Below are 27961 nucleotides of genomic sequence, written 5' to 3'. Positions count from 1 at the left end.
ATTTGGCTGAAGCTGATGAATGCGCAGTAGTCGTTCTGCAGCGCTGTGGAAATGGCGCCTGCGTTCAAGCGGTAGTAGTCGGCAGTTACACGGCTTAACACTGAACTCTCTGGAATTGAAGTTTCTCGTCGCTACTGCTTTAAAGTTCAACACAACTAGACTGCGAGAGTTTATTCCTACAAACCGAGTCCGGATTATGACCGGAAAAGAGTTGCCACGAGAGTCGTGTTTGAAGTAACGTTAAATCCAGTTTTCTCGAGGGCCGTTGTCATCAACGCGCAGGTACAACGCTGTGATCTTTGATAACCCTTGACTATTTTTACATCTTGTGGTATTCTAAGAACACTGTACAAGCTTCTGCAACTCAAGACGTTTTAGTACTTGTTTGTGTTGCTAAGTTATTGTTGAAAGCTGGTCTCGTGTTGTGACCGTTAGCTACCGTTAGCTTGTGCGGCTAATGTGAAGGGCTCATGGTAACAGCCTGCGTGGGCTCGACTCACGCAACACTACGACTACTTATCTTAGCTTTCACGTGATTTATATTTATAACACCTCACGTTGTGTTTTTAAATGTAGCAGATATCCCGATGTAGTAGTAGTTTGAGTCTCTTGTTTGTTTTGTTAGTACAACAGGTACAACTGTAGCAATTTGAGCTAGCAGTGCTACTGACTTGCTAGGTTGACAGAAACATTCCAGCAAAGCTGTAGTTCAAACCATGCTAAACTACGTTTTATGTAAATTACAGTAGCTATAGCACTGAATAGACGCATTGTTTTGACAAGACTATTTCTTTGCTGTAGTTTGAATGTATTTGAATGCAACATTGCTAAGATTTTAAGGTGACAGTGCATAACTTCAGATTGATCATATATAAAGTGGTTAGGTTACAAGAAACAAACATGCTTGCAGACATTTGCTACACTGCGTTAGTGTGCTTTGCATAGCATTAGCCCTTGATATAAATTAATACGTGTGTTGTGTAGCTGTGATTTCACGTCTCTGTTTCTCCATGTGTATCTCACATGGGTGGGACGTGTATTCTGCGCGGGCACATGGATGAGTCCCTATAGGCTGCATTGGTATGGCCATGCTTTTCCAGGGGGCACTATTGCTTGAACGAGTGTCTTGAACCCAAAGTGCTCAGCATAATTGAGTACACCCCATTTTAAAATGAATAAATTTATCAATTTCTCAGTGAATATAGGCAATGTATTTTTGTGTGTTTAAACGACACAGATTTTGAAAATAGATATATTTATTAAAAGTAATATTTTACTCACCAAACATGTTTAGAAATTGAAATTTAAGCAAAAATATTGCAAAAAAAAAAAAATACAACCTACACAATTTCAGCTAACTTTTTCTATTTTTTGCTTCTTGATTTTTTTTTTTTCCCATTTTTTTTAAAAAGTTGTATGTAATATTTTTCTAAAACATACATTTTGGTTATTTATTTTTTTGGACCGTTATCGTTAGTTATTTTGTTAGATCAGCTCCAGATTTGGCTTCAGTACTGACTTATCTAATGCATATGCATGCATAAATATTGTATAGCTCCCTAATAAAAATATGAATTTAAAAGATAGATTTGTGTACTTATCTATGATGAGCACTGTATGCAGACTCGGGCAGTTAGTCAATCATGGAAATCTATTAGAACTTGTTTACTTTCTCTAAAAATCATTATTACGTCAGCAAATGGTCTTTCAGGTGTTGTCAAATCTGACAATTTCTGTTTTTTTTTTTTAATGTATTTAATTTCCATAAACGCCTACAATGTTTAGAGCTGTCCTTATGGGAAAATCTTGACCTAGTCTGGACGTAATCATGTCTGACAGCTGAGCATTCGAGTTGTGCGTGTGTATTCCTGATAGTGTTATCGTTGCTTTGCCTTATATCTCAAAGCTTGTAAACATAAAAGCTATGTAAACATCTTGGTTGGCTGTGCTAGGATGATCGAGCACCTTTTTATAATAAATGAATGATAAAGCTTTAATTTTAAATATATCTTGGTGTTTAATAAAAAAAAAAAAAAGGTTTTAAAAAATGCATACTTAAATGCTCAACACATGCAGTATTGTATACAGAGTAAGCATGGATCTGTATAAGATACGGTACGATAATCTTGGATAAAAATATTACAGCTTTGGTATTGTGATTTCTGCTCTAAAATATATTTTTTAAATGTCTAGGTAAAAAAAATGTTTTTTTCAAACATAAAATATTATATTTTGAGAAACCTTTATAATATTTTGGAATATTAAACATGTCAGGAAAAATAATAAAAAATAATTATAGAGTTCTGTTGTCTTCATTTGTTTAAAAAACACAGATTTCTTTACAATTTAAAACGGCATCTTTGGATATATTTTTTGTTGAAGATATTGCTGTAAAAAGGTAGATTTAAAATCTTACACATACCTTAGGAAGGGTATAGCAGAAAACCTTGACTTTTCCAAACTGCGGTATACCTTAACAATGGTTATCATCCAACGCCTAATACCAAGCAATCTTGAACAACAATGTTTTGATTGTATAATAAAAGACTAGTATTGGAGAATTAAAGTGCAGCGCCAAAATATTAGTTTATTGTCATTTTAAATTTTGTTACCTGATTACAAACTTTCAAATCACTAGGCTTTACCCAGTTGTAAGCATGCAATGTTTAATAGTTTGATGTATAACAGAATTTAGTATTATAACCTATAAAAAATCTCTTTTGTAAATTATAATTTAATGCAGACACCAAAATTGCATATCTTGCTTTTGACCCAAATATAAATAAAACTCCTAAAAGTACACTCCTTTACATTTATTGTATCCATTAAACCTAGTGCAACTTCAAAATCATGAAGGGAAATACAGTTTTAAAAAGTGTAAATATGATCTAAAAAGCAACATTAATGTGTATTACAATAAGCTGACAGGATTTTAATGTATTTAAATTACTATTATACTATGTATTAATATTTTAAATTGCAATATACATTCATGTTGGGTGGTCATTTGAAGTTTTCTTTCAGTAATTTTTATATCTATTTGCGTTTAATTTTATATTTCAATTTCTATAATTTTAATAAGCTACATTTTTCTGTTTAAGTTTAGTTGTTTTTTATCTAGTAAATACATAAAAAAAATTTATTAAGTCTTGCTTAACAGTAAAATCAGTGCCACCAAAAGATAGATGAGTATACATGAGAATACTGTAGAGCAGGGGTGCCCAAACTTTTTCACATAAAGGGCCCAAAATCAAAATATCATTGTGAGACGTGTGCCAAAACTATATTACATGAAAGTTGCCACGGGTAATTTCCCAATTTATTTCAGAATATTTAAAAATAAACATAAAATATTACTTTAAATTGTATTAACTAATTCAGTATGTTTTTTTAATGGTAATTTATTGTAATAAAAACAAACAATCCCATTTAAAACACAGTGGAGTTCAACATGACTTGATTTGCTCACCAAAGTCTCCGCATTGTCAGGTGACAGTGTGTGCATTTAAACCAAATCTGATTAATTTACACCATTTAATCGAAACATTTAATTTCAGATAGCTTTTAACAATAAAACAAACAAACAAAGAGCTACATTAAATTTGAATTGACAATCTTGAAACCATTCCCATCATTTTCCCTCTGTTGTAGTGTTTGTAGAGCCTTTTACTTTATTTTACAAAGCGCCTCGACAGAGTGACCATGAGCTCATCTGAACAGCCCGCTTGCTTATAATCACTGTTTTATTGTATGGTTTGAGGAAACACAAGTGTGGTGGACAGACACATATGGCAACTGCTCCACTACAGGCACAAAAGTGCTGACAACTGCTGTTGTACATGAGGTTCTTTGTCTGTAATGTTTTCAGTGATATTTCAGCTAGGCCTGTCACAATTATCAATATATCGACTTGTATGTCTCCCATACATGACCTATTCTAGCAACATTTTATCTGATTGTGCAACATCTCTATCTCTATTGGAGTTGTCAGTCTCAGTATGGTTTAAAAAAAAACTATATTTACTATAAATTACTAGTAAGTTATCATGTGGGTGCCTGGCAACTGAAAATAGATCTGGTAGCAGATATCTCGGTTACTGTTTACCTTGCACTTTTTTGTTAACATTTATTATTGTTTATTTGTTTATGGTGTATACGTTTTCACATTCTGATTCCAATGCCTCTTTATTAATTAAATTGTTAATTACTATAATTTTAATATTCTTCAAAATAAAATATTATGTGTTCTATGGAAGAGTGTACTTGCATTGTGGTGATATTATGTTGTCATTCTGTCATTATATAACGAGTGGCATAAAATGACATTAATATCATTTATCGCAATATATTTGGGGCAATATATCGTCCAACAAAAAATAGATATCGCAGCAGGCCTCATTTCAGCATGAGCTTTATGTGAAGTTAATGCACGGTCTGTTTTCATTCAGTCATTTGATTATTACCAGTTTAATGTATCAGCTCCAGGAGAATTACTTTAAGCATGTGTTCTTTCTTCAGTAGGCATGCGTGACCTGGCAGCCCAAGTCACCAGCAGCTTGCTGCGCTTTCCAGAGGTGACGATAGATGCTCTGGGGGAGGATGAAGTTACCCTGGATTCTGTGCTGCACGGAAAATTTACTGTTGGTGAGTGTTGTTTTACACCAGTCAGATGGTCACTTGATTAAATCTATGAACACATGGCATGCTGTGCGAGGTTTTTGATAAATGTTTCTTGTGTTACTATTAGATGTCTCCTCTTGTGTTTCATTAACATCTCTTATTTAATGGGTGCAGGGAAGAGTGGACTGGCCTGGCTGGCCTGCGGGCCTCAGTTGGAGGTTGTCCATGCTGTTAGTGGAGAGCGTTTCTCTGCCTACCACTTCAGCGGGGTGTCTGAACACCCACCCACAGTTCTGGCCGTGAGGGACTTCTGCTGGCTGAAGCGAACAGGACTTCTTATTGGTCTGGAGGAGGCGGAGGGCAGCATGTTGTGTCTGTATGATCTCGGTATCTCTCGTGTTGTCAAGGCTGTGGTAATTCCAGGCAGAGTGAGTGCAGTTTTATTTCTGCGTCTTTCAGATGCAAATACAGTTTCATTAATATTTTGATTGTTTTTATTTGTAAATATTTTCAGGTTTTAAATGTTGTCATTTTATACTTTGTTTTTATTAACTTTTTAAAAAATATAAAAGTATTATAAAGTCATTTTTAATGCAAATGTTTCCTTAAACTAAATAAATATAGTAAATTAATCTTATATTTTAAATGTTGAACTTGTTTTAATTGTTTGTACTAGCTATAATCTCTTTGAGTGTATGTGAACAGGTTTATCTGTTGAAAAATCCTTTATATAAACTAAATTTTACAAAACACATCAACTCTCGCATAAAGTGTTTTTTGTAACGTTGTTTTATAAAGACTACTGTAAAGGATCATGTGAATTGAAAAAGAGCATCTGCTTTTTCATAGATCACAGCCATTGAGCCCCTGGTCAGCTATGGAGGGGCCAGCGCCAGCACACAGCATCTACACCAGAGTCTGCGCTGGTTTTTTGGTGTGGCTGCTGTGGTCACAGACATCGGTCATGTTCTCCTAGTTGATCTCTGTCTGGATGACCTGTCCTGTAGCCAGAGTGAGCTAGAGGCTTCAGGTGGGGATTATTTTGTTGTTATTTTGCTTTTAATGGTAGTGGAGAAATGCTAGCATAGTTCCCCTTTTCGAACCTTTAAAGATCATACACGCCAAGATGCTTTTAGCTTGCACTTTTGGGCCACAATTCACACCTAGTGACTAAACAAAGGCCACCAGTGTGATTGTGCACACTGACTAGAGCTGCATTAATCTAAAGAAGATCGAGATCTCGATTCGACTCCCACCCTCCCCTCCAGACTATCTTAATCCAGCATTTCTACGATTCTGCCAATCATATTTTCAAGTTCATGAGAGAACAAAGGCAGTCGCACAAGTCTTCACATTGTTTTTCATGCATTGCTCAGCAATGGACACCTCCAAATGGTGTTGAAAGAGTCACATGCTGTATTTATAAAGTATAATTCAACCAAAAATGTCATTTCTGTCTTCATGTAATTTATTCGCGGCTGCGAAACCGCATGTGACGTGAGCTGCTGACTGTGAGTTGTTATCACTGAGAGGGCGGGCATCTGCCCTACTTAATGATAGACGCGCGCACATCTACTTTAGTGAACAGAATCTGCATAGGCTTTGAATAACAGGTAATAACGTTGTAAATACCATATGTATGAAAGTATGAAACGCACTTAGCAGTGAGAATGAAACCGAAAGCAGGCACATCATTTAAATAATCAGATCTCATTTTAGATTTCTGATTGTGACAAGCGTTTAATGTTTTTCTTTCATATAAAACACAGAGTGTTGTGCATGAGAATAAATGTTTAAGAGTGTCAGTATAACTACTGACACTATATAACTAATGCTAGAGGGAGTCTGATAATGACAAATATCTGATTTTACCTATAGAAAAAAAATTATATTGTCAATGCCAGATGGCAAGCATATGTCTCAAACATAATAATTCAACTTCAGAATTATAAACTGCTGTATTCTGATGTCAACACTTTACTGTGCATTAATGACCAGGACATATTTTGATTGTCCACCATTTAAAGTCTATTCAAAATGTAGCTTTTTAACTAGTAGACCTACACATAATATACCATATGTTTGAGAATTAATAATAGCGTACTCATATTAACCTTTATTTTACATCTACAGAATCGTGAGAAAATCGTGATCTTTACTTTAAAAATAAAAAATTGTGATTCTCATTTTAGTCAGAATCATGCAGCTCTAACACCAACACGCAAGAGTATCAACCATGAGCTTCATCAATTAAATTGCCACTTTTGTTTACTTGCATGAAGTTTCAGTAAACACGACTTGGTGGTGCTCAAGCACAAAAACACTTGGAGTAGTTAAGTAGAGTAGCAAAAAGGATTTGATTATGAGTTAAGTTTCACTTTTTTATGACTTGCAAGTTTATTAAGCACCATTTAACCTTGGGGGATGATTTTTAGCATTCACTCGACTCACTGCTGGTGAAAATTGCGTCCCAGTGTGTACGAGCTTGTACTCTAGAATTAAGGAGGCTACTGATATTTCCAAAATCTTAAACAAAAAATTTGTTTTGGCCACAGATCTGGAGGTGGTCAATAAGTCTCCGTCCGAGATCCCCCGGTTGCGGGAGGGCGTAACACAGCAGGGCAGACACCTGTGTCTGCAGCTCAGCAGCCCAACGGGTATTGGAGCGACAGCCCTGCAGTACATCCAGCGCACCAACCAGCTCGCTGTGGGCTTCTCTGATGGCAATCTGCAGCTCTGGAACATGAAGAGCCTCAAAAAAGAGTGAGTCTGGGCCTAAAAAGAATTATTGTTTAGTGGTGTGATACTTATTTTAGGGTCTTTTATAGCTAGACTTTTGTTTCAGAAGCTGGCTTTTGTCCCTTTAGCTTGGTTCGTTTGGGCAAATATGTCATAAATGTTTTAGTTAATGGGACTTCTGATATAGAGTTGGTGGAAATTTTTACAACCCTTTAAAATTGAAATGAGTCTTACCTCTGATTTAGATTTGGTGATGTCTGTGGGTGTCACCATTCAAAATTAAAGTGCAACTTTTTGCTTGTCTCATTTTATCATCGTTATATATTAAAATAACAGCGTATGACAGCTGAGCGCAATCCTGGACAATAAACCAATCTCTGACCAATGTGAGGGGAGTTTACTCACAGTGACTTGTTTGAACTATTTTGGTCCATTTAGAAACTTTGCCGTGTGAAGGCGAACTGCACCAGGAATCTTTTTGCTCCAACATAGTAACTATTTATTCCCTGTTTCGGAACAAAATAATTGATCTACAGGTGTGAAAGCACACTTAGTTGCTGTTTTAATATTGCGTGAGCTGATGTTATTGAATATGTGGCTCACTTTGCAAAAAACAAACAATCACAGATCTTGGGTTCAAAGGGTTTTTGTTTTTAGATGAGAAAATTTGTTACAGAGTTCCCACCATTCTTGGTATTTTAAAAGGTCTGTACCAGACATGTAAATTCAGGTAATTTTTCATATGTATTGTCCAAATCATAGTTATACCAGATATATTTGTTTGTAGTTTTAAATTTTAGTTTCTATTATGTATGTAATTGTTCTATTCTGAATTTAATAGTTTGATTTATCACTTTTATTATCGTTATTATAATTATTATAATTATTATTATTAAAGGAATTTGAATTTGTCAGCTCCATTTTATTTCTCTAATTATTTCACTTTGTCTAATACAGTCACAAGACTGTGCCTGTTAACTAAGGCTATTATGCCAGGATAGTATACATTTTAAGAGCTTTAGCTTCAAAATGACCAATTTATTAATAGATGACAGAAAAGCATCAAGTAAGATTTGTAAAACTGCTATGAAGCAATCAAATTTGGAACTAGAAGCAGCCATGCAAAAAATGCATAGTTTTTTTCTCATAGCCTATTGCAGTCCTGCAAATTTATTCAAGCTAAAATCATTTAATTGTTATTTAACATATTTTAGTGTTGTGTTATTAATAAATGAGCACAATGCTGGCCTGTTTTTCCATTCGTTAGATGTCATCGAAAGTCAGCCTTAGTCAGTAAAAGTGAGAGCAAAGTCACAGAATCTGACGTTTGGCTTAAAGTGGGAACCCTGTAATTAATTTCACATGATTAATGTCTTGCATGGGTCCAGCAGGGAGGTCTATAACACAGAGTCCAGGTAATATACAGAAGGTTAATCAGTTGAAACGAGAGCTAGACACTTATGTGCATGGATATGTGTGTATGCTTCAAGCTTTCTGTCTATTGTCCCTGAATGCCAGCATTTATAAATCACTGCCCATTAGTACATGGCTGCAGTGATTGCCTAATTGACAAAGGAGCATAAACAGGTGAGTGAGCAGCTGATTATGAAAATGATGTTGGAAATTAAAAATTATAAAAGTACATCAAAATAAATTACTTTAAATACATAATGGTTTAGTTCATGCAACAAAACAAAAAAGATACAATTATTCTTTGATGCATGTGTCATAGTCCTAATGTATTGATGCACAAATTATTAGAAGTGTCTCAAAGATATTATGTTTTGTCTTCAGGTATCACTCACAGCTAGAGGGTGGCAGAGTGCCTGTCTATGCATTTACCTTCCAGGAGCCAGAAAATGACCCACGAAACTGCTGCTATTTATGGGCTGTGCAGTCTGCACAGGATCTGTAAGTGCGCGTTTTTAGATGCTCTAACACAATGGGGCAGAAATCACATTATTGAGTATGTTTATCTTTGCAGTGAGGGGGATGTGGTCAGCCTTCATTTATTACAACTGGCCTTTGGGGAGAGGAAGTGCTTGGCTTCAGGAAAAATTATTTATGAGGTACAGTGCCATGCAGAATTCTGAATGCTGCAAGTCTTTATATTAGTTATGTTCTTGCAAAAAAAGATTTATTCTGAATGTGATGACTCTTAGGGTCTGGAGTATTGCGAGGAACGTTACAGTCAGGATTTGAACGGTACATCATTTCCTCTAAGAGCTCAGGCCACCAATACCCGTCTGATCAGCTGTCAGACAATAGAGAAGTTTCGTCACCATCCTGACCGTGATGACAGCATGAATGAAGGTATTTACATGTCAAACGCCGCATACTTTGCAGAGATTGATTGACTGATATCACATTTTCTGTAACTTTCAATTTGATTCTTTTTAGTGGCGTCTCCTGATACAAGTGTGTCAGTTTTCAGCTGGCAAGTGAAATCATATGGACAAGGCCAGCCATCAACCTTCATTGGTGTATTTGACATTAACAGATGGTACCATGCTCAGATGCCAGATTCATTAAGGTCAATATGCTATTAGTAATGCACTCCGATTTGATTGAAAGAAAGAAATGCAAGCTTGCATCAAAGACATTCTTTTCTTGTACAGAACGGGTGAATCCTTACGGAACTGTCCCTATCTGGCTGTCTGGTCTCTTGACTGTGTGATCGAGATGACAGCCCCCTGTGCTCTGTTGGACATCTTGGTTCATGAGCGCAGTCTAAGCAGGGGACTCCCCTACACATGTCCTCCACCAGAACAGTTCTTCAATCCCACAACATACAACTTTGGCAAGACCTTTTCTTTATATAATAATTTGCATGTTTGTGTTATATAATTTCATTTGAATTCTAATAATATTCCTCTTTCTATTTTAGATGGAAGTTGTTTGTTTAATGCTGGAATTGTGCACTTTACTTGCTCTGGCTATCAGAAAGAGGTTCGAAATGTTTTTTTTTTTTTTTTTTTCATTTCTGGCCCATTCTCTACTAAATTGTTGAGATTTTTTATTTTTTTTTTTATTGGTTAGTTAAATTCTTTCTCTTTCAGACGCTAAGCTACCTAAAGAAGGTGGCACCAAGTCTGGGGGACAGCATTTCTAATGGATACTCGCGCTGTCTCATGTCTGGCCTTCTGTCTTCTCGTCTGGCTGATGTCCAACCCTCCAGTCTCTCACAGGTAACACACCCTTATTTAACATGATACAGGTTTGCTTAATAGATTTTACTCGCATGCATCAGAATTTTGCAGTCACACTTTATTGTAATGTACATTGTTCATTTAAACCATTACTTTTAGCTCAAACTACAAATTTGCTACTTTATTAAAGGGGATATATTATGCCAAAATCACTTTTGTAATTGGTTTAAATGCAGTGGTGTGGCAACAATGTGTATGTAGCCAGCCTTTAAATAATATATTGTTTATTAGGATGCAAAAATGAACACTGGGGTCTTCATAGAATGGCTTCTTCTGAGGCACTTCTTTTTGACATTTTCAGTTTTTCACAGAGATAATAACGTTAGTTCTGTTTTATATCTTCTGCCATGCTGATGCTTTGACATTTGTAGCTCTGCCCTTTTTTGAAAAATGCACAATGTCATTAGAATTTAAAGTGAGAGTCAGCAAAATGGCACAGTTAGTATCAAAGCCTAAAAGGGACTGTTTCAAAGAGATATAAATTCACTTAATTGGTACTTAAGCTAAGTGTTATTGAATTTCTATAGCATTGATACTTTTTTATTTTTTATTTTATGTCATACATTATGCATTACTACTGTCATTTGCATACAGGAAGAGCAGCTTGATGCCATCTTATGCACTGCTGTGGAAACGAGCTCACTGGGACTCATCACTGGCTGTATTAAACAGTGGACCACTGAAGGTGAGGGAGTGCTTTGGATATGTAGAAAACCTGGTTTCATCTTCAGTAATTTAAAAATGTTGATGGCAATAGATGTTTTTAAAAGCCTTGCTTGTCAAGGGTGTTTATTTATTTATTTTTTTTTTAAATCCAGAACTATAGTAATAATACGAAATTGAAAATATCTTGGGTAAAACGGCTTTAGATTTTTGGAAGTCGACTTTTATGTTATCAGAGTTGGCGTCGACTAGTCGCTGGTGACATCCTCAATAAAGCACAAGATGCAAATGTTTTGCAGCACGCCATAATGCACTGTCAACACTTTGATTTCATTAATAATGCAACATTAGCACCCAGACTAATTTTACTGCTTAATAATAGCAGTCAACTCATTGGTCACTTCATATTCTAGTTAGAATGTAACTCACAGATATTTTAGTGCAGAAGTAATACATACATCCTCAGCACACAGATTCATGTGAAGTTATTCATAACACAACGCATGAAAGACAAATGCTATAATGTCAAGCCTTATGTGTTTGATTTAAAGTTCATGTGAATCTTTGCTGCTGACTTGAGAAAAATAGCACTTTAAAAATTATTTTAATCCAAGGGCAGTTTCATTCAGTGAACCACCTTCGTGTGTAAAGCTGGCATGTAGTTCAGGTCAAACCATGTGATCTGTGCAGCTAGTCAATATCAATCAAAAAGTGTCACAGCAGAGCATTAAAGTCGACTAGTCCAGCGGTTTTCAGATGGCGCTCGGTGGGCCGCAAAGAAATTCTAGACAAGGGGTAATCAATGGGCCCACCTGAATTAATTTTCTGTCCCGAGTCATTCTGTAGGTTAATGTATTTCTTGATTATAATTTGGGCTCAAAAGTACCGCAAATATTAAGCTTTATGCTTGTGTCATTTAAATGCAGTTGACTCTTTCGCATGCAGGAAAAGAATTGCCACGCCACTATGCACAGGGACTTTTATTGAATAAACGCTTCCGGTGATTTTTTGGTGCTGGTCTGCTGTGTTTACCTTTTACTTACGCTTATCTCGTTTACACTTTAACAACTAAATAAATGCTCTAGTTTATTTAACTGACTATATTTCAGTTAAAATACATGACCAATAAGAACATTATCGGTGGCTGAAAGCACTTCCCTCTATATGGCTTGTGCTGCTAAGTAACCGATCAGCTGGGCTCTGCGCTGGCTTCACTCGTCCACAGTGCGACAGGCTTTAGACTTTGCATTGTACAAATATCAGACGGTCCTCTTTGCAGCATAGCAAACAAACATTTTGAAATTGTAAAGCAAAAAGTGCTGCAATCACAATGAATGGAGCTGTCATCACATCAGCGAGTTGGAGTTTCACTCCTGTTACAGCTGGATGAGCTCTGCAGATGACCTCTTACTCACATTGGTTTGTTCAAGATCTTAATCCACTTTTTCCCCATATTTTTTTAGTGTAACTAATTCAAATGCAATGTTCGGTATTATTATTAATAAAACAAGTTGGTAATGAACATTTTAATGTCAGCAAAGCTGCTAAAATTATGCAAAGTAAAACTTGTTTCTCTTTGAACTTGAATACCCCATTCTAGAATGCATTTAGGAAATTATTTTTACATTTATCAGTGTAAGTATGATGTGTAAGTATGATGTGCATAAAAAAAGGAATAAAAATAAACAACTTCAACACACTGAACCACTACAGCCTCCATTGTAATATTGCTAGTTACAACAGTACAGTTAACTGTTAACTATTAACAGGTTGATAAATGACAAAAGTCTTTAAAGCGCTAAATCTTTAGATCAATTTAGACTCTCAGCTGTAAGGATAAATACAGAAATGCCTAGCTGTGCATAGGCATTTAAAAAAAGCATAAAACCTGGCATTAAAAAACTGTGTAAATGTGATGATTCGTACACAAAATATGGCTTGATGGAATCCAGTGAGAGCAGACCGCAGTGAGTACTGCACTTGAAGATTTGATCAATTGATTGATGCACTAAAACCATGTCTACTCAACTGACATTTCACAAAAATTAATCCAGAACATGAATAATATAATTTTAAATGTTTTAAGTAAAGGTGTTAATTTGAGTTTTTTTTTTTCCGTCACTTTTATTTTTTGGGGGGTCCCCAAAAGAATTCCCCTCTACACAAGCGGGCCCTCGGCTGAGAAAGTTTGAAAACCCCTGGACTAGTCGGTGCAACCCATAATTAGATTATATATAGTATTTAAAAATACTTAGACACTTTTGTACGTTCTGTAGCATTTTTACTGTAAATCTTGTTTAATGCAGTACAACCTTGTAAAAATAAAATTTGTTTCTAAATCATGTTAATTCCAGAGTCTTTAATGATCATGTACATCATATAACTTCCATTGCTTCATTGCTTCCTGCAGAGCAACCAGGCTCAGCTGTCAATTTGCGCTACATACTGGAATGGGCCTGGAATAAGGTTGTGCACACCAAAGAAGAACTGGATGAAATATGTGAGTTTCCTATACTCCTTTATCTGAATGTGGTTTTATTACTAGATTAACGGTGTTCTGATCATGCCTTTCTGTGCATCCAGGTGCTCCGCTTTTTGACAGCTCCGCAAACTTCACAGATTCGCAGACTTTGCAGCTGCTACAGCACAGTCAGCGCTTACTGGCAAACCTCAGCACCATTTTCCACTGTTTGCTAAATGAGGCCCAGGAGCTCACACAGAAAGGTGTTTCACTATTTCCAAATATCACATTGTTCTGTGCTGGTATACATAAACTATATAAAAAAAATCAGTTACACAAAGCATTGACTGACTTATTTTTGGCTACCTGCAGGCTTGATTGGACTCATGAACAAATGTATGGTGTCTAGTTTGGTCTCCCAGTACGCTCAGGTGGTTTTGTGGTTCTGCCGAACCGGTCTCCTTCCAGAAGGCTCCGGTATGACAGCGTCCCAAGCTTTTATACAAATAGCTTTTATGTTTTTAATAGAAGTTTGTAATGAACTCTGTGTTTTTCTGTCAACAGATGATGATAATGTGTTACAGCTATCAAGGCCCTTTTACAGTCATTCTATTATAAAGAATTACTACATCGGACAGAGGGAGGAACTGCGGAGAATGGCAAGGTAAGTGGCTGAACAACTGAAGCTCTGTTCAGTTTCTATTGGTTATAAATGAAGTGCCAAATATTCTTAAAAAAAACAAAACAAGCTGCACATGTCAAAATTGCAACAAAAAAAAGTGCATTTTGTATTTCATAGGAATTTTCTCTGCTATTAACATTTTTATTGATTCAATCACAAATGGCCAGCTGAGAGTAATTTCTCTTTCCACTTGATGTTAATGCTCATATGCATCTGATTTGTGTGATCGATTTTTGTTTGGATTTCATCAAAAACCTTCCCTTAATCTAAGCCAATCTATTGGTCTGTTTCCACTAAGTGGTACAGTACGGTTGGTACGGGTCAAATTTATCAGGCTTGAATTTGCACTACCAAATGATACCCTTTTGGTTTGCGTGGTGTACAACAACGTTCCAGTCAATGACATTACTTCGAGCGAGAATCACAAAGTAAAGCTGAATGGGTCGTTTATATATCATATGAGAAGCACTTACAAAACAGATGCTTTATACACATAAATACTTGTGCATAAATGTTCATTACCAACCTTTATATGAACAGGATTTGATTAAAACTGCTGGTCAATGATTGCCTACTGTAATGTCTGCTATTATATAAAATAAATGAACATATATGAACGCATACAGCCCCTTACAGTCTCCCAATATGTTGCCAATCACAGAAAAATTACACACGGCATACGTTAACTCCTTATTTGGGTTCAAAAACAACATGCAAAATAACCCACAGTCAGAGCAAACCTCTCATCTGTATCTTTAATCTTCACCAGCAAATGTAACGTCTGTGAGATAGTAATTCCGTCATTCCAAGTTCATAATAGTCTAAAAGGTGATGATAATAGTTAAACATGGCAGTTTGTTCATGTTTTAGGTTGCTGAAACAATCATTTGCTCCTTTGGTTTTGTTTTTTTCTGCTTCTCCTTAGTTTTTTCGTGCTTCACTTTCGCATTTGTCCGTTTCTGAAAGGATCGGATGATAGAAGCATTTCAATAATCCTGCGCACGTTATTATCATCAGCTCAAGAAGTTTATTTCAAATATAGACGTGCACACGAGAAAGTGAAACCGCTCGCACTTTAGACATCTTTGTCAACAACTATGGGGCACAGGGCAGATTCTGCTCCTCTTGACTTTGTGGCCATTCATCAAGACGACGACCAGGTTTGTTTAAGCTCGGGTCGACCATGGCTCATTATTATATGTATATAATATTAAGGTAAGGTGCAGCCCTCCAGGAATCCAGTTTGAGACTGTGTATTTAAAAATGGCGCTTCCTTTGTTTTCATTCTCCTGCTTGTGCACGAGCTAGTGACGTATCTCTGTAAAACAATAGCGTTCAGCTGTGCATCTTGCTCCGTCTTTTCGTACATTTTGTTGTGCTAGGAAACCTTCCAAAAGGGTGCCCAAGAAGCTGTATGGTTTACTTTTTGGTCCCTTTTGACAGTGGAAACAGCCATAAAAGCGTACTGAACTGTACCACTCAGTGGAAAAGGGGCCATATGTTAAATGGCTTATGAGCTTAGGCAATGGAATGAAAAGAAAGTCAAAGGCAACTGACATTATCGTAATACATGTGTTTTGCTACAATGCAGCAAAGTATGAATAATTTGAAGTTCACTCAAGACATGTATATGTGTACAAACAATTCAGAAATGTATTTCCTCCAATAGGGACAAGTGGTGTGCGGACTGCCTCATGATTGATGGCCTGGTGAGTCAGTGTGGGGAACGCCTTAGCGAACTTTGGAAAAGAGACGAGGGTGGAACAGGACATTATCCTCCCCCATCACTTCATGTAAGTTATGACTTCAGTGAAAAATTTTTACACAACAGTGCTGCCCTCAACTGCACTTAATAAACTTTTTGTTTTTGGACTGTTCCTGGTACAGGCCTTGCTGGATATTTACCTCCTGGAAAACATTGAAGAATCTGCCAAACATGCTATCGTATCCTTTTGGACACTCTTTACTCTAGCTTACCATTTTATATTGTGCTGTTTAGTAAATATTCTTCCTTGACTCAGACTTTTAGGTTATTTATTTGCTGCTGGATGTAATGTACTCATTTCCCAATAAAAGTGGGGCATCGGTGGAGTCTTTTCCCACAGCGTTCGCCATTCCCATCGGACTAGTGAAACTGGTACAAGGCCTGTGGTTACTAGATCATCATGACCATGAGGTATGTCTTTTTTGCACTTTTAAAATACACTTTGGTTCGCTTGACTTGAAATTTGTGAATGGTCACATCTAAAAATAAAAATATCTACCTCCAGATATGGGAGCTTGATCAGTACTACTTTAATAATTGACATTGAATAATTTCCTTTTTTCCCCAGAGTTCTCTGGAGCTGCTGTTGCACCCAGCCACCAGTCACTCGTTATGGAGCTGGCAGCATGAGCGTGTCTTGCAGGCTTTAATGTGCCAGCAGAAGCACAGCATCGCCCTGCGTTACCTGCATGTGATGAAGCCTCCGCTGTGCACTACCAGCCAAGCCAAACTGTGCCTCTCGGTTTTTCTTCATAACAGGTTTGAAAGTAGTTTTGGCTGAATTTATAGAGGTCTCATTTATAGTTGCTAGAGTCTTACTCTTGGTCTATTTTGGGCTGACCAGATGTATTGTGGAGGCGTGGGCATTGCTAAGACAGCACTGTAATAAATTGAACACGGAGGAAGTGATGAGGTTTCTCTTTGAGACCTGTCAGGAGCTGGGACTGATGAAGGAGCTGCTGAAACTGCCTCTTGGACTTGCAGAACAGGTATGTGCAGGTGTCTACTGCAATCAGTATATTATGGCCAGACTTTTATTCAGCAAAAACATTTAAGTTTAGTTGTTTTGTGTTGCCAAATTTAGTTTTTGTTTCTATTTCTTGGTCTGCTTCAAACCTTACTTTTACTTTCCAATAAATTAAGCTGCACAAATGTTTTCAGCATTGATAAATGCTTCTCGAGCACCAAATTAGCATATTAGAATAATTTTTATCTGGAGTAACAATGGTGAAAATTCAGCTTCGCATCACAGGAATAAACTATAAAGCATTTCTCTTTCTATTGATGACTGTTCCATGTATTATTCTAAACGGGTCAAGAGCCTGGGTGTCATCCTTAATAGCACCTTATCTTTTGATTCTAACATCAATAACATCACCCGGTCTGCTTACTTCCACCTACATTAACTGACTCCTCTCTTCTCTTACCCCTTATGCCACTGCTGTACTTGTTCAAAGCTTTGTTGCGTCTCGTTTAGATTACTGCAACTTGCTTCTCTTTGGTCTCACTCATAAATTCCTCCGTAAGCTTCAGTTGTTCCAGAACTCAGCTGCTCATGTCATCACCAGAACTCCTTCTTTTCATCACCCATGTCCTGCAGCAGCTTCACTGGTTACCAATTCATTTTCGAATTGATTTTAAAGTTTTACTGGTAACATATAAAGTCATCCACAGTCTCGCCCCTCCATATTTATCTGCCCTCATCTATATTGCTGCTCTCTCTACCACCCTGAGATCTCCTTGAGTTGCCAGAAAGGCACCTTTAATTAAAATGTACTATATTTTGAACTTTATTACAGTAAAACCCAATTGCTTTAAATTGTAATAGTTACACAATTTTGCTTTTTTACTATGTTTTAGGTCATATAAATACAGCTTTAGTGAGTATAAAAACAAATCGAAACAAACACGATCATATATTAATTCTGCTTTGTTTATAAACTTTGAATGTGTGTCTGTGCAGGAGTGTTTGCAACGGTTCCTTCAAAGCACCGGAGGTTTCCAGAATCGGGAGCTGCTCATGGTCCACTACCTCCAGCAGGCAAATTACGTGCCTGCTCTTCAACTCAACCAGACTCTCAAACTGAACCTAGCAGTATGTTCAATATTTAGGTTCAGTTATTATTGTATAAATGTTCACTTTCATCTGTTGTAATTCGTTATTTATAACATTTTTACCTCAGGCTGATCGGGATCCTAAAATGAAGGAAAGGTCAAACACGAGGAACTCTATTCTCAATCAGTATGGGAAGGTTCTTCCACGGGTCCAGCGGAAGTTAGCCATCGAACGAGCAAAACCATATCAACATCCTACTATAATTCACAGAGGTACTGCTAGCAGTCATAAGCACTTTAAAATATTTGTAGCAAGTGAAACGGGAGAATGACCCTTAATCTGCTTTCCCCTAGTAAAAAGACCCCAGCCACTGTCAACCGTAACCAAACGTTCAGCTTCTGAAAACGTGATGACCAGGGCAGCGTTTATTAACAATGTCTACTCAAAGATAGAGGAAGTGTGGGCTGGCAATAACACCACTCCAGAGTCATCTCCTTTCAAAAGGTATTATGCCTTATTTATCCACCTTGTCTTCATTTTCAGTTTGTAATTCTTTGTTTTAAATGGATTTTAATCTGAACCGTTTCATTTGGCTTTGCTGTTCAGCCCCAAAGTGTCTGAGATGCAAGTGCCTAGCCGACATCCATCCCCTCCAGATTTACCTGAGGCCTTTGTAGGAACTCCCATCAACAAGCTAACCAAGAGAATGTCCAGGTAAAAATGTTTAAACTGTGGTTTTGGGAAGTTGCGATTTATTGTTTACCTGTATAAACTGTTCCTTTAACTGATTGTTGAAATCTGACATTTGTTATAATCATACATAAAAAAAAAATGCTGTTAGCAACTGTAGCAGCTAATGATGGGCAGTCTTACATATTTGAAAAACTTGGCTTAATGTTTGCGGTTAAGCCCCTAACAGTCACCCCACGCACATGTAGAATTCACACTTGAAAATTATAGGTGATTTATGCATATTATACATAGTTTGTCAAGATAAGTTCAGGTTTAGAAAGCAATGGCAACTTTTAGGGTGGATAGTAACCCTGTCTTTTGCTTTGTCACCAGGCTTTTGGACTTGGTTGTTCAGCCATCTTCCCAGAATTCTCCAGAGAGCTCCAATTTGACTGGCACTCCTACAAGGTCTATTACCTCATGGTCTGGACCAAAGAGCATCAGTAAAGCTCCAGAACTCAGTCTGCTGCAAACCCCACAAGTGGTAAAGGTGAGACTCTGGTTTTTAAAACATTCAACATTTTTGAGTTCTGATTGAATGTTGCTGTATGTTTGTCTTGAAGTATTTTAATAGTTGATCCACCTCATTAAACACATTCTTTTTTTTTCAGAGAGCTCGAGCCTTGGCATCAGGTCCAGTTTTCTCAGCCTATACCCCACAATCTATTCTGAGGAGCAGTTTACGTCCCACTCCAGTGGCCACCCCTTCTGCCTCTCCGGGACGATCAATAACTCCTCCTCTTCGGCCTAAAGAGAGCCGTATTACCTTCATAGAGGATGCTGATTCTCCAGAAGTGCCCAAAGGCTCTGTTCACTGGAACAATGGGGTAATGTGCCTTTTCTACAATCAAATGTCTTATCTGAAATCAAATGATAAATACATGCTTGGTTTACATTTAAATTTGAATTTAATATTACTGTACATATAATATTGTAAATAGTTATATACCTCTACATTTGTCAATTTGTATCTTTCATATTATAGATGTCATACTCCATGAGCCCTATATATGAAAAAAAGTTCTTGCTAACATTGGAACAATTTTAGCATCAGTAATTAATGCTTTTGGTTTTTTCACAGATTGCAATTAACAGAGAGCACAATACTCCTAAGAGATCTTCTCCTCCTGCTAAAGCAAGCATTGAGGTCTGGAGTGAACATTCAGATGCTGAAGAGGAAGATGTAGATGTGAAGATGACGTGCATGCCCTCTCTGGGAGAGCAGGAGAATCCTGGCGTAGAATCTGAGACTGGATTCTCTATCAAAGAGATACCTTTAGCAGAGTCCACAAAAGTGCTTCCCACTCTGATGCGACGGCCTAGTTTGGGGCAAGAAGCAAGTCTTGTATCTAATCAATCCGATACCACTCTTGAGTTTCATGATGCTCCTGCTCCCGAGGATCTTTTGTTTACTCTGAAAGAGCAGCAAGCAAACAGTAGTGTGGATCGAGAGGTGACTGTAAGACTTCCAAATACTTCTGAGGAACATACAGCTTCTGTAGAAAGCAACACAACTGTGGATTTGCCTTCTCTTATGCTGCCTGAGAAAGCGAAGAACGATAGAGGGGAAGACTTGTCCAATGCAGAGAGATCTTTAGACACACAGGAAGCCCAAAATGAGGAGGAGCGTGTTAATAATACCAATGATGTTGTGGAGAACATAACCAAGGTGCAGCTTGAAGGAATTCCAGAGGCTCAGGTTCTCGAGATAGATGTGGCTATTGAACCAGAGCTGGTTGTTCCAGTTCAGAAACCAAGTTCAGAATCTGTGGCTGAGATTTCAGAGCATCTTGAAACTCAGGAACCAACAGAAGAGGAGTCATTGAACACATCCTCCTTTTTTGTTGAAGCTCTTAGTGTTCCTCCTACATTAGAACCTCTAAATCGGTCCATGGAGGAAAATGCAGCTAATAAGACTATTGATGAACCTGCTGTTGTCAAGGTATCAGAGGCAGCAACAGAAGAACCTGTCTCTGAAGCATCTGTGTCCAAGATTTCAATGGGGGAATTGGTGAACCATGAACATGCCACTATTGAACCTGAGATCAGTGAGGAATGTCAAGAGGAGTCTATGGAAACCTCAGGTACATATATTTTGTAACATGAGATGCAATTTAAAATCTTGGTCTTTAAAACTGCAGCTTTTAATTGTTGTCATTGTTGAAGTGACAATTTCAGAAGATTTGCTATCATGCCATGTAAAAGTTTTTGTTTGTTTTAAGACCTTGATGCCTTTGTGGAACAACATTTATTTGGACCAGATTTGACCCAGTCCAGTATTAGAGAATCCTCTGAGAAATCACTCAAAAGGTACTTCTTAACATCACGACTATCATGCTTTCTGATGTGTTGCTTGAGGTGGGTTTCTCATGCCATACTATTCTGATTTACATCTTTGCAATTTCCTTCTTATAGTGATCCAGTTTGTGACATTAAAGACTATCAGACCACTTCAGAGAATGCAGCAGATCTGAAAACACAGACTTCAGAAACCGGAACCTCAGAGTCCAGATGTAAGTCTACCTCAGATTTAGCATTACACTCTGGAAACACCATGGTCATAATGCTAATCCAATGTTTTGTTTTTCCCCAAAGCTGTGGTGAGCTTGAATGACAGTGATGAACTCAGTAGTGCTGAATCTGCAGAAGACTCAGACGATGAAGAGTCTGAAGAGGAGTCTGGAGATGAAAAGGTGGAGGACTCTGGTAGTGAGGTTGAGATTATAGATGAAGTACAGGGTAATGGCAGGAGTAACCACCAGCTGCCTTCTGCCCTTTATGTTGGGGAACTTCCATCACATGAGCAGTATTTCCAGGATCAGGCTAATGCGGTGCTGTCACTCATCACACCTGAGGCACAGCTGAAAGTGAGTGCATAATTAAGTCTTGTTTTAATATTGTAAAGTGCCATTTGCTGTAGCTCTTGATTAGAGTTTGACTAAAATTGTCAGTGAAACCATAATAGGAGTCTTAATAGACACAGGGTTTGTATTTTTTAAATCTGTATTTTTTCATCTTCATATTCACATAGTTTTTTGCCATATAGGTTCTAGACACTGACATGCCAGAGGAGGAAAGTGAAGTGGTAATGGTTGGCCTTAGCCCTGCAGATCTGGATGAGGAAGATGGTATGTGTTACACAGAGCTTAGGCCATCCACCACTCTTCTGGTGCCAGTTGAGCTGGCTGAGGAGCAGCAGACACATCTTATAGACAGAGGTACTATGGAGACCCTCAGCGGTGCACTAGAAGACTCTGAAGGCTTCACGCTCATGCTTGATCCTGATGTGGAGGAGCTGCCTGATGCTTCAGAGCTGGACCACAATGCAGTATTGTTGCCTCTACATGAGCCTGAAGAACATCAGGATATGGAGAACAAGCCTACGACTAATTCTGAGGTTGTCATTTTGGAGCACTCCTTTGATGTTCCAGACAACAAATTGGAAGAAGTTAATGACTTGGTAGCAGACATTGAACCTGTTGTCAGTGGTGCTCCTAAAGTTGAAGAGCAACCAGCTAAGGTTCTCCAGACGGTGCAACAAATAAATACACCAGAGGCAGAAACTTCTGATCAAGACACAAAATGTCTTTCCAATGGTGATGGTCCTTCTAAGATACAGGATGCCCCACATACTCCTCTTTCTGTGAAAGTATTTGAGACTTCTTCACCAGAGAATGCTTTGCCTTTAGAACAGCTTTTAGAAAAGGACAATGGAGTTTCCACACTGGACACAGGGGTGTCAGCAATTGCTAAAGATGTAGCTCCATCTAACCAAACCACTACACCCTCATTGGCTGAAGAAGTTGAGGAACTTAACACAACCAAACAAGCAGCAAGGCCAAAATCACCAGGAAGATCCAAGTCACCTGCAAGAACAAAAGTCGAAAGACCTGGAAAAGAGACTGAGGAAATTAAGGAGAACCTTAAAGAGGTTCAGCACAGCCCTTCTCGGAGGACAAGAAAAACTGTAACATTCCCTGTACCCAACCTTGAGGCAGAAAAAGATCTTACAGAGGAGGAGCAAATGGATTCTCAAGTACCTTCTACTCCGAGACGTGTTACAAGGAGTGGCAAGCAACTGCAAGACTGTCAAGTTCCTGTTACACCAAGAAGAAGCACAAGAAAAGCAGACACAGTACAGCAAACCAATGAGAACCACCAAGACATGCCTTCTGAGAAGGTATCAAAGCCTGCAAGTCCTGCACGAAAGACCCCACAGAAAGCTACACCAAGGAAAGGGTCCCGAAGAACAAGGAGCACAGCAGTTGAAGATCACGGTGATAATGATGATAATGATAAAGCGATTCTCACAGAGCATATTCCCAATGAAATCTCAGAAATACAGCTCAGACAAAGCACCAGAAAATCCCAACCAACAACTACTGATCGTCCAGAAGCCCAACAAGAGGTCCCAGAGGAGAGGGCACAGCCTACCAAAGCACATAGTAGTCCTAGTAGAGTTACTCGCAAGTCTACCAGAGGGCTAACTTTAGAAAGTTTCCAGCAAGATCCTGCAGAAGATGTCACAACCCTAAATAAACCTGTTAGGACTCCTCCAAGAAGCAGGAGAAAGACCGTGGCCACCACTGCAGAAAAAGCGATCAATGAAACCTATGTTGTTGATGATGCACAACTGCAGAGTGTTTCGAGACGACTTACAAGAAGCAGGCATTGGAATCAAGGTGATGGTCTTGACAAGGAAAGACCTGATTTGATTCCCCTGGAAGTACACCCTAAAACTCCTCAAGCTGATGCTCTTGTAGAGCGACTAAAAAACGAGGAAGCCAGTGAGAAGAATGTTCCTATTGTGACTGAAATAATACGTGCCAAGAGAAGAACCACTAGATCTGCAGCACCACCAATAAATGAAACTCAAACCATTGGCTTTGAAGAGAGTAAATTGGTTTTGGAGGAAATGGAGAAACATGAGAGCAAGTCTTTTGCAAGTGCTAGACGTACAAGAGCAAGCAAGTTGTGTGAAAATTCTGCATCTGTTGATGATTCAGTTGCTCCTGTAGCTGAACCGAGAACAACAAGAGGTAGTCAGTATTTTTATGCAACTTTGTTGGGTTTTACAATATGTAGTGTACCTTCAGTGCAGTTGACTCACAATCCTTTCTATTTAGGAAGGAAAAAAGGATCTGCTGTCCAAAATGAAGTTGAAGTTCCAGAGATTTTGCCTGTGCCTCAAATGCTAAGTGAAGGAGGTGAAGCTGATCTGCAATCTAAAGGGGTAAGCAGCCCTCCTATAAAGTTTGACAAAACATTTTGTTTGTTCTGGATCACACTTTATGCATTGTGATGTCTTTCTCATAGGACAATTGCCTCGTGGATGATGTTCCAGTTGAAACAGAAGTTGTTAAGCCCAGAAAGAAGAGAACAACCAGGTGAATTGGTGTAAATGTTGCATGTAGAGATTTAGGGCATACTCGCACCATGTACAGCCTTGAACCGTGCCGAGCACACTTGTCCCTCCCCTCTGCCCCGGCAGCCTACACTGACATTGCATCCGAGCCGGACCACGCTTGCATCATCGATGATGCGCTGGTCAGTTTAACAGAAGAGAAGTGCTCTCGCTCAGCACAGTGGAGATTTCTTTAGTTATATCATTTTAGTTGGGTATGCACGATATATCGGCGGCCATTTTGTCATCGGTGTTCCTTATCATTGTAGATATGTTTGCTTGTGTGTCGTTGTGTATTTTGCTTTAAATCGCCTAAGGAAAAAATATTACATGTGTATCTATTGTGACTGTAGCACACACTGACACTATCAACAACGGCACATCTCTACTGGTTTATTTACTTCACGTCAAGCGATCTTTACATTGTTTTGTATACGCTTCTAAGCAACGCAAGGCACCAAATGGCTGCGTATCGCACATCGTGCGAGCCTCATGGAAAACGTTAGAAGTGTGATACCCAATTCAACACCAGCGCTTTCCACACATAAAACTTTACCTCAGTAGCCCAGTTCTGGACACGCTGCTGCAGACCCACAGAGACGTGCTGGACACCTGTTCTGAGTTTGTTAGCTTTGAGAAGAGCGCGAGGACACGCGGAAAAGAAAAGCCTTTTACTAATAGACTGATCCAGCTTATTATTTAGGGTGACAATACATTCTCTTTTCTTGGACATGTCCTCTATTTGACTTAAGCCAGGTTTATACTTCTACGTCAAGTAATCGGCGTGACCTACGGCGCAAGCCTTTCACGTAGACATGCATTTATACTTCTGTGCGCTGTTTCTGTTGCTCTGCAAAACACTTCCGAAACGCTAGCTAGCAGTAGGTGTTTGTTTTTCTGTGTCAAGTTCCTTCGCTGGTGTTTTGTTTTTTCTGAAAGCTTCCTTAATGTACAAGTGGCTCAAATTACTCAAATTTTGAGGTGGGAACCGGCGGACGTGCAACAACTTTAATCATAAGGTAAACCCAAAACAGCAGTCTCCATCCGGAGCTCCTTCACGGGACCCCACACTTGTAAACACTCGCTGCATCATGCTCGCGCGGCTCTCAATAACTCCCCATTTCTGCTGCCAAGTGTGACAGATATTTTTCAGCTTGAAACTGGATCAAAAATTCATCCAAAAGCTGTGTGTGAAGTTGAATCTTTGGACACTCAACCTTTAGCAGTTGGTTAATTAACAATATATTTTTTCTTATGTTCCTGCTCTCAGCTGTTTCTATCATTTGCTGATTGTAAAAAAAAATAAATAACGGAAGTGACCTTTAATTAGTATTTTGTATTTAAAGCATATATTTTTGTTTATTCAATTAAGATATTTTTCAGGGTCTTAATATTCTTTAATTCTTTTTTATATATTCTTATGTAAAAGGTTTACATTTATGCAACCAGTAGTGAATAAATTGGTTGTTCATACATTCCACTCAACGAAATAGGTAAAAGTATTCATAAATTGTGCTGATTATTGTATCGGATTTGTATCGGTTGGTACTGAAGGGTGCAATATCGGTATCGTATCAGAAGTTAAAACGTTGTATCGGGACATCCCTATTTAACACCATTTAAAGTCCAATTATTGCTATAGGCTGAAGTTTAAAACTTTTTTGTGGTTTGAAAATTTATTCACACAAAAAGAAATATTCTGTTATTAATTACTCTCCCTCATGTGGTTCCAATCCCCTGTGACCTTCGTTCATCTTCAGAACAAATAAAAATATTTTAGGTGAAATCTGAGAGCTCCCTCATCCTCCATAGATGGCAACGTTCTATTCATTGTTCAGTCCAGAAAAGGAACCAAAAACATTCAGTGTGACTTCAGTGGTTTAGCTGTAATCAAACAAAGCTCTAAGAACTACTTATTAAACTTTGTTCACTTATGTCTTTTGTATCAGATCTGAGTATGCGTTTACTAGAGGCAATACAACACTTCTGTGTTGTGCTGCTGACTTTAATGGCAGTAGGTTGCATGACCTATAGCTAGGCCCACACAGATTTTCTGCAGCTTTTTAGCCCATCATTAATTCTGTTTATTTACTTGTGAAAATGTGTATATCTATATTCATTCAGTTTTTAAATTACAGTAATATTATTGACTAATATAAAAATGTTCATCTGATTTATGTACAATGCAGTTTGTACAGTAATATTTTCTGTCTTTTAGTAGATATATTATATGAGAGACTTGCTTTGTTTACCAAATAAAGTGGATCTAATTGGATTTGCATTTTAAACATTAAATAAAAGTTAAAAACACTACTTTTTATTTCACATATTAAAGTTCTAGTTATGATACTCACAAAATAATTCAGCAGAAATCCGCAGATTTTTACCAAAATTCTCCACAGAAATGGCAAAAAACCTCTGCAGATTCCGTCTGGCCCTACCCTAAAAGAAGTGTTTTAGAGCTTTGTAAGTTTACAGATGAACCACTGGAATGTTTTGACAATGTTTTTGCTCCGTTGCTGTCTATGGAGGATGAGAGCGAACTCTTAGATGAACAAAGATATGAGGGATTGGAATAACGTGAGGGTGAGTAATTAACAGAATTATTTGTTTTGGGTGAACTAACCCTTTAATGTTGTTCCTGGGTTTAGTTTGGTTGTCATCCCCTAATCAATTGAGTTCTTTTCTTTTTCTTCTAATAGAACAAAAGCAGCCCCAGAGCCGCCACCGCCTGTTGAGATCAGTTTTCTCTCTCCATTCGGCAGTCCAGCTGAAACCATTTCTAGAACCGAAAAGAGAACAGAAGAAAAGGAAATCCCTTCATTGAGGATGAACCTACGCCGCAAACGCATGATGGATGCCATTTTTCCTAAACCTGTAACCAGGAGGAAGAAGCTTTGATTATGAACTCTGCCTGGACTCATCTCCCAATGCACTTTGTGCGTTTTTGGTTCTGTGCTCTTCTTTCGTAAGAGCTCTGCAACCTGCTGTTTTAATTAAGATAATCAGTGGATAATGTTTGGAATAAATAAATCTAATTTGGGATAAATAACTTTGTATTATAAATTATGCTGTTTACAGTAAGGAGAACCGAGGGACTTGAGCACCACACAAAAAGAGATGGTTTAGTTTTTAAAAGCGTTTCTACTAATTGATGCAAATGTAAATAGCCTTTTAGGTATGTTATAAATAAAATTTGATACTTGTGGATTATTTTGTTACTTGTTTTGTTTACAGGAATGATTGTGTGTGAACGTGTAAAGTAAGAGCAAATGATAATAAGATTCTACCACTTGGGTGATAATTCACACAGAGGAATACCTTACACTGGTTTTAAAAAGAGTGTAATCATCTATATTACATGGATAGACTTCTTGCTTTGATGCTTGGCACTTGGTCTCCTCTGTTTTGAGGTCTTAAGGTGGTGAACACAGAGTTCTGTTCATTGCAGACAATAATGTACATTTATTTTCCTTCAGATGCATCAGTTTTATTTTGAACAGCATTGTGAACTTATTTGTAATGCCTGTTTGCTTTCAAATACAGAACAAGAATTTACAAGCTTGATGTATTGTGTTTCTTCACAATTTACCAGAACCATTTTCCAAAAAGAAGAAAAGAAATACTCTA

The 27961-nt window shown here is 37.9% G+C and overlaps 1 protein-coding gene across 1 annotated transcript; it reads left to right on the top strand.

The window, feature by feature from the left end:
• Nucleotides 1-43: 43 nt before the first annotated feature.
• ahctf1 (AT hook containing transcription factor 1) lies at nt 44-27892 on the top strand. Its single transcript, XM_056476461.1, has 36 exons — nt 44-282; nt 4519-4644; nt 4795-5048; nt 5470-5650; nt 7176-7383; nt 9154-9270; nt 9344-9428; nt 9522-9672; nt 9760-9892; nt 9978-10159; nt 10247-10308; nt 10419-10547; nt 11163-11253; nt 13642-13731; nt 13815-13955; nt 14065-14169; nt 14257-14356; nt 16044-16167; nt 16262-16318; nt 16404-16550; nt 16708-16898; nt 16984-17128; nt 18103-18234; nt 18323-18467; nt 18549-18699; nt 18802-18909; nt 19261-19417; nt 19539-19754; nt 20009-21011; nt 21150-21237; nt 21343-21440; nt 21523-21794; nt 21974-23966; nt 24054-24160; nt 24244-24314; nt 27034-27892. The coding sequence occupies exons 2-36, from the start codon at nt 4524-4526 to the stop codon at nt 27230-27232; spliced, it is 7554 nt and encodes a 2517-aa protein (XP_056332436.1). The 5' UTR covers nt 44-282; nt 4519-4523; the 3' UTR covers nt 27233-27892.
• Nucleotides 27893-27961: the final 69 nt, after the last annotated feature.

Source organism: Danio aesculapii, chromosome 17 (genome assembly GCF_903798145.1).
Source record: "Danio aesculapii chromosome 17, fDanAes4.1, whole genome shotgun sequence".
In the NCBI taxonomy this organism is placed as follows: Eukaryota; Metazoa; Chordata; class Actinopteri; order Cypriniformes; family Danionidae; genus Danio; species Danio aesculapii.
This window is presented reverse-complemented; position numbering and strand designations above follow the sequence as displayed.

Bases quoted from the DNA above. Each gene is read 5' to 3' on its own strand.
- ahctf1 (XM_056476461.1), top strand. From the start codon at position 4,524: ATGCGTGACCTGGCAGCCCAAGTCACCAGCAGCTTGCTGCGCTTTCCA. The intron at 13,732-13,814 runs GTGAGTTTCCTA...CTGTGCATCCAG, and splicing joins AGAAGAACTGGATGAAATAT to GTGCTCCGCTTTTTGACAGC. The intron at 18,700-18,801 runs GTATTATGCCTT...TTTGCTGTTCAG, and splicing joins GAGTCATCTCCTTTCAAAAG to CCCCAAAGTGTCTGAGATGC.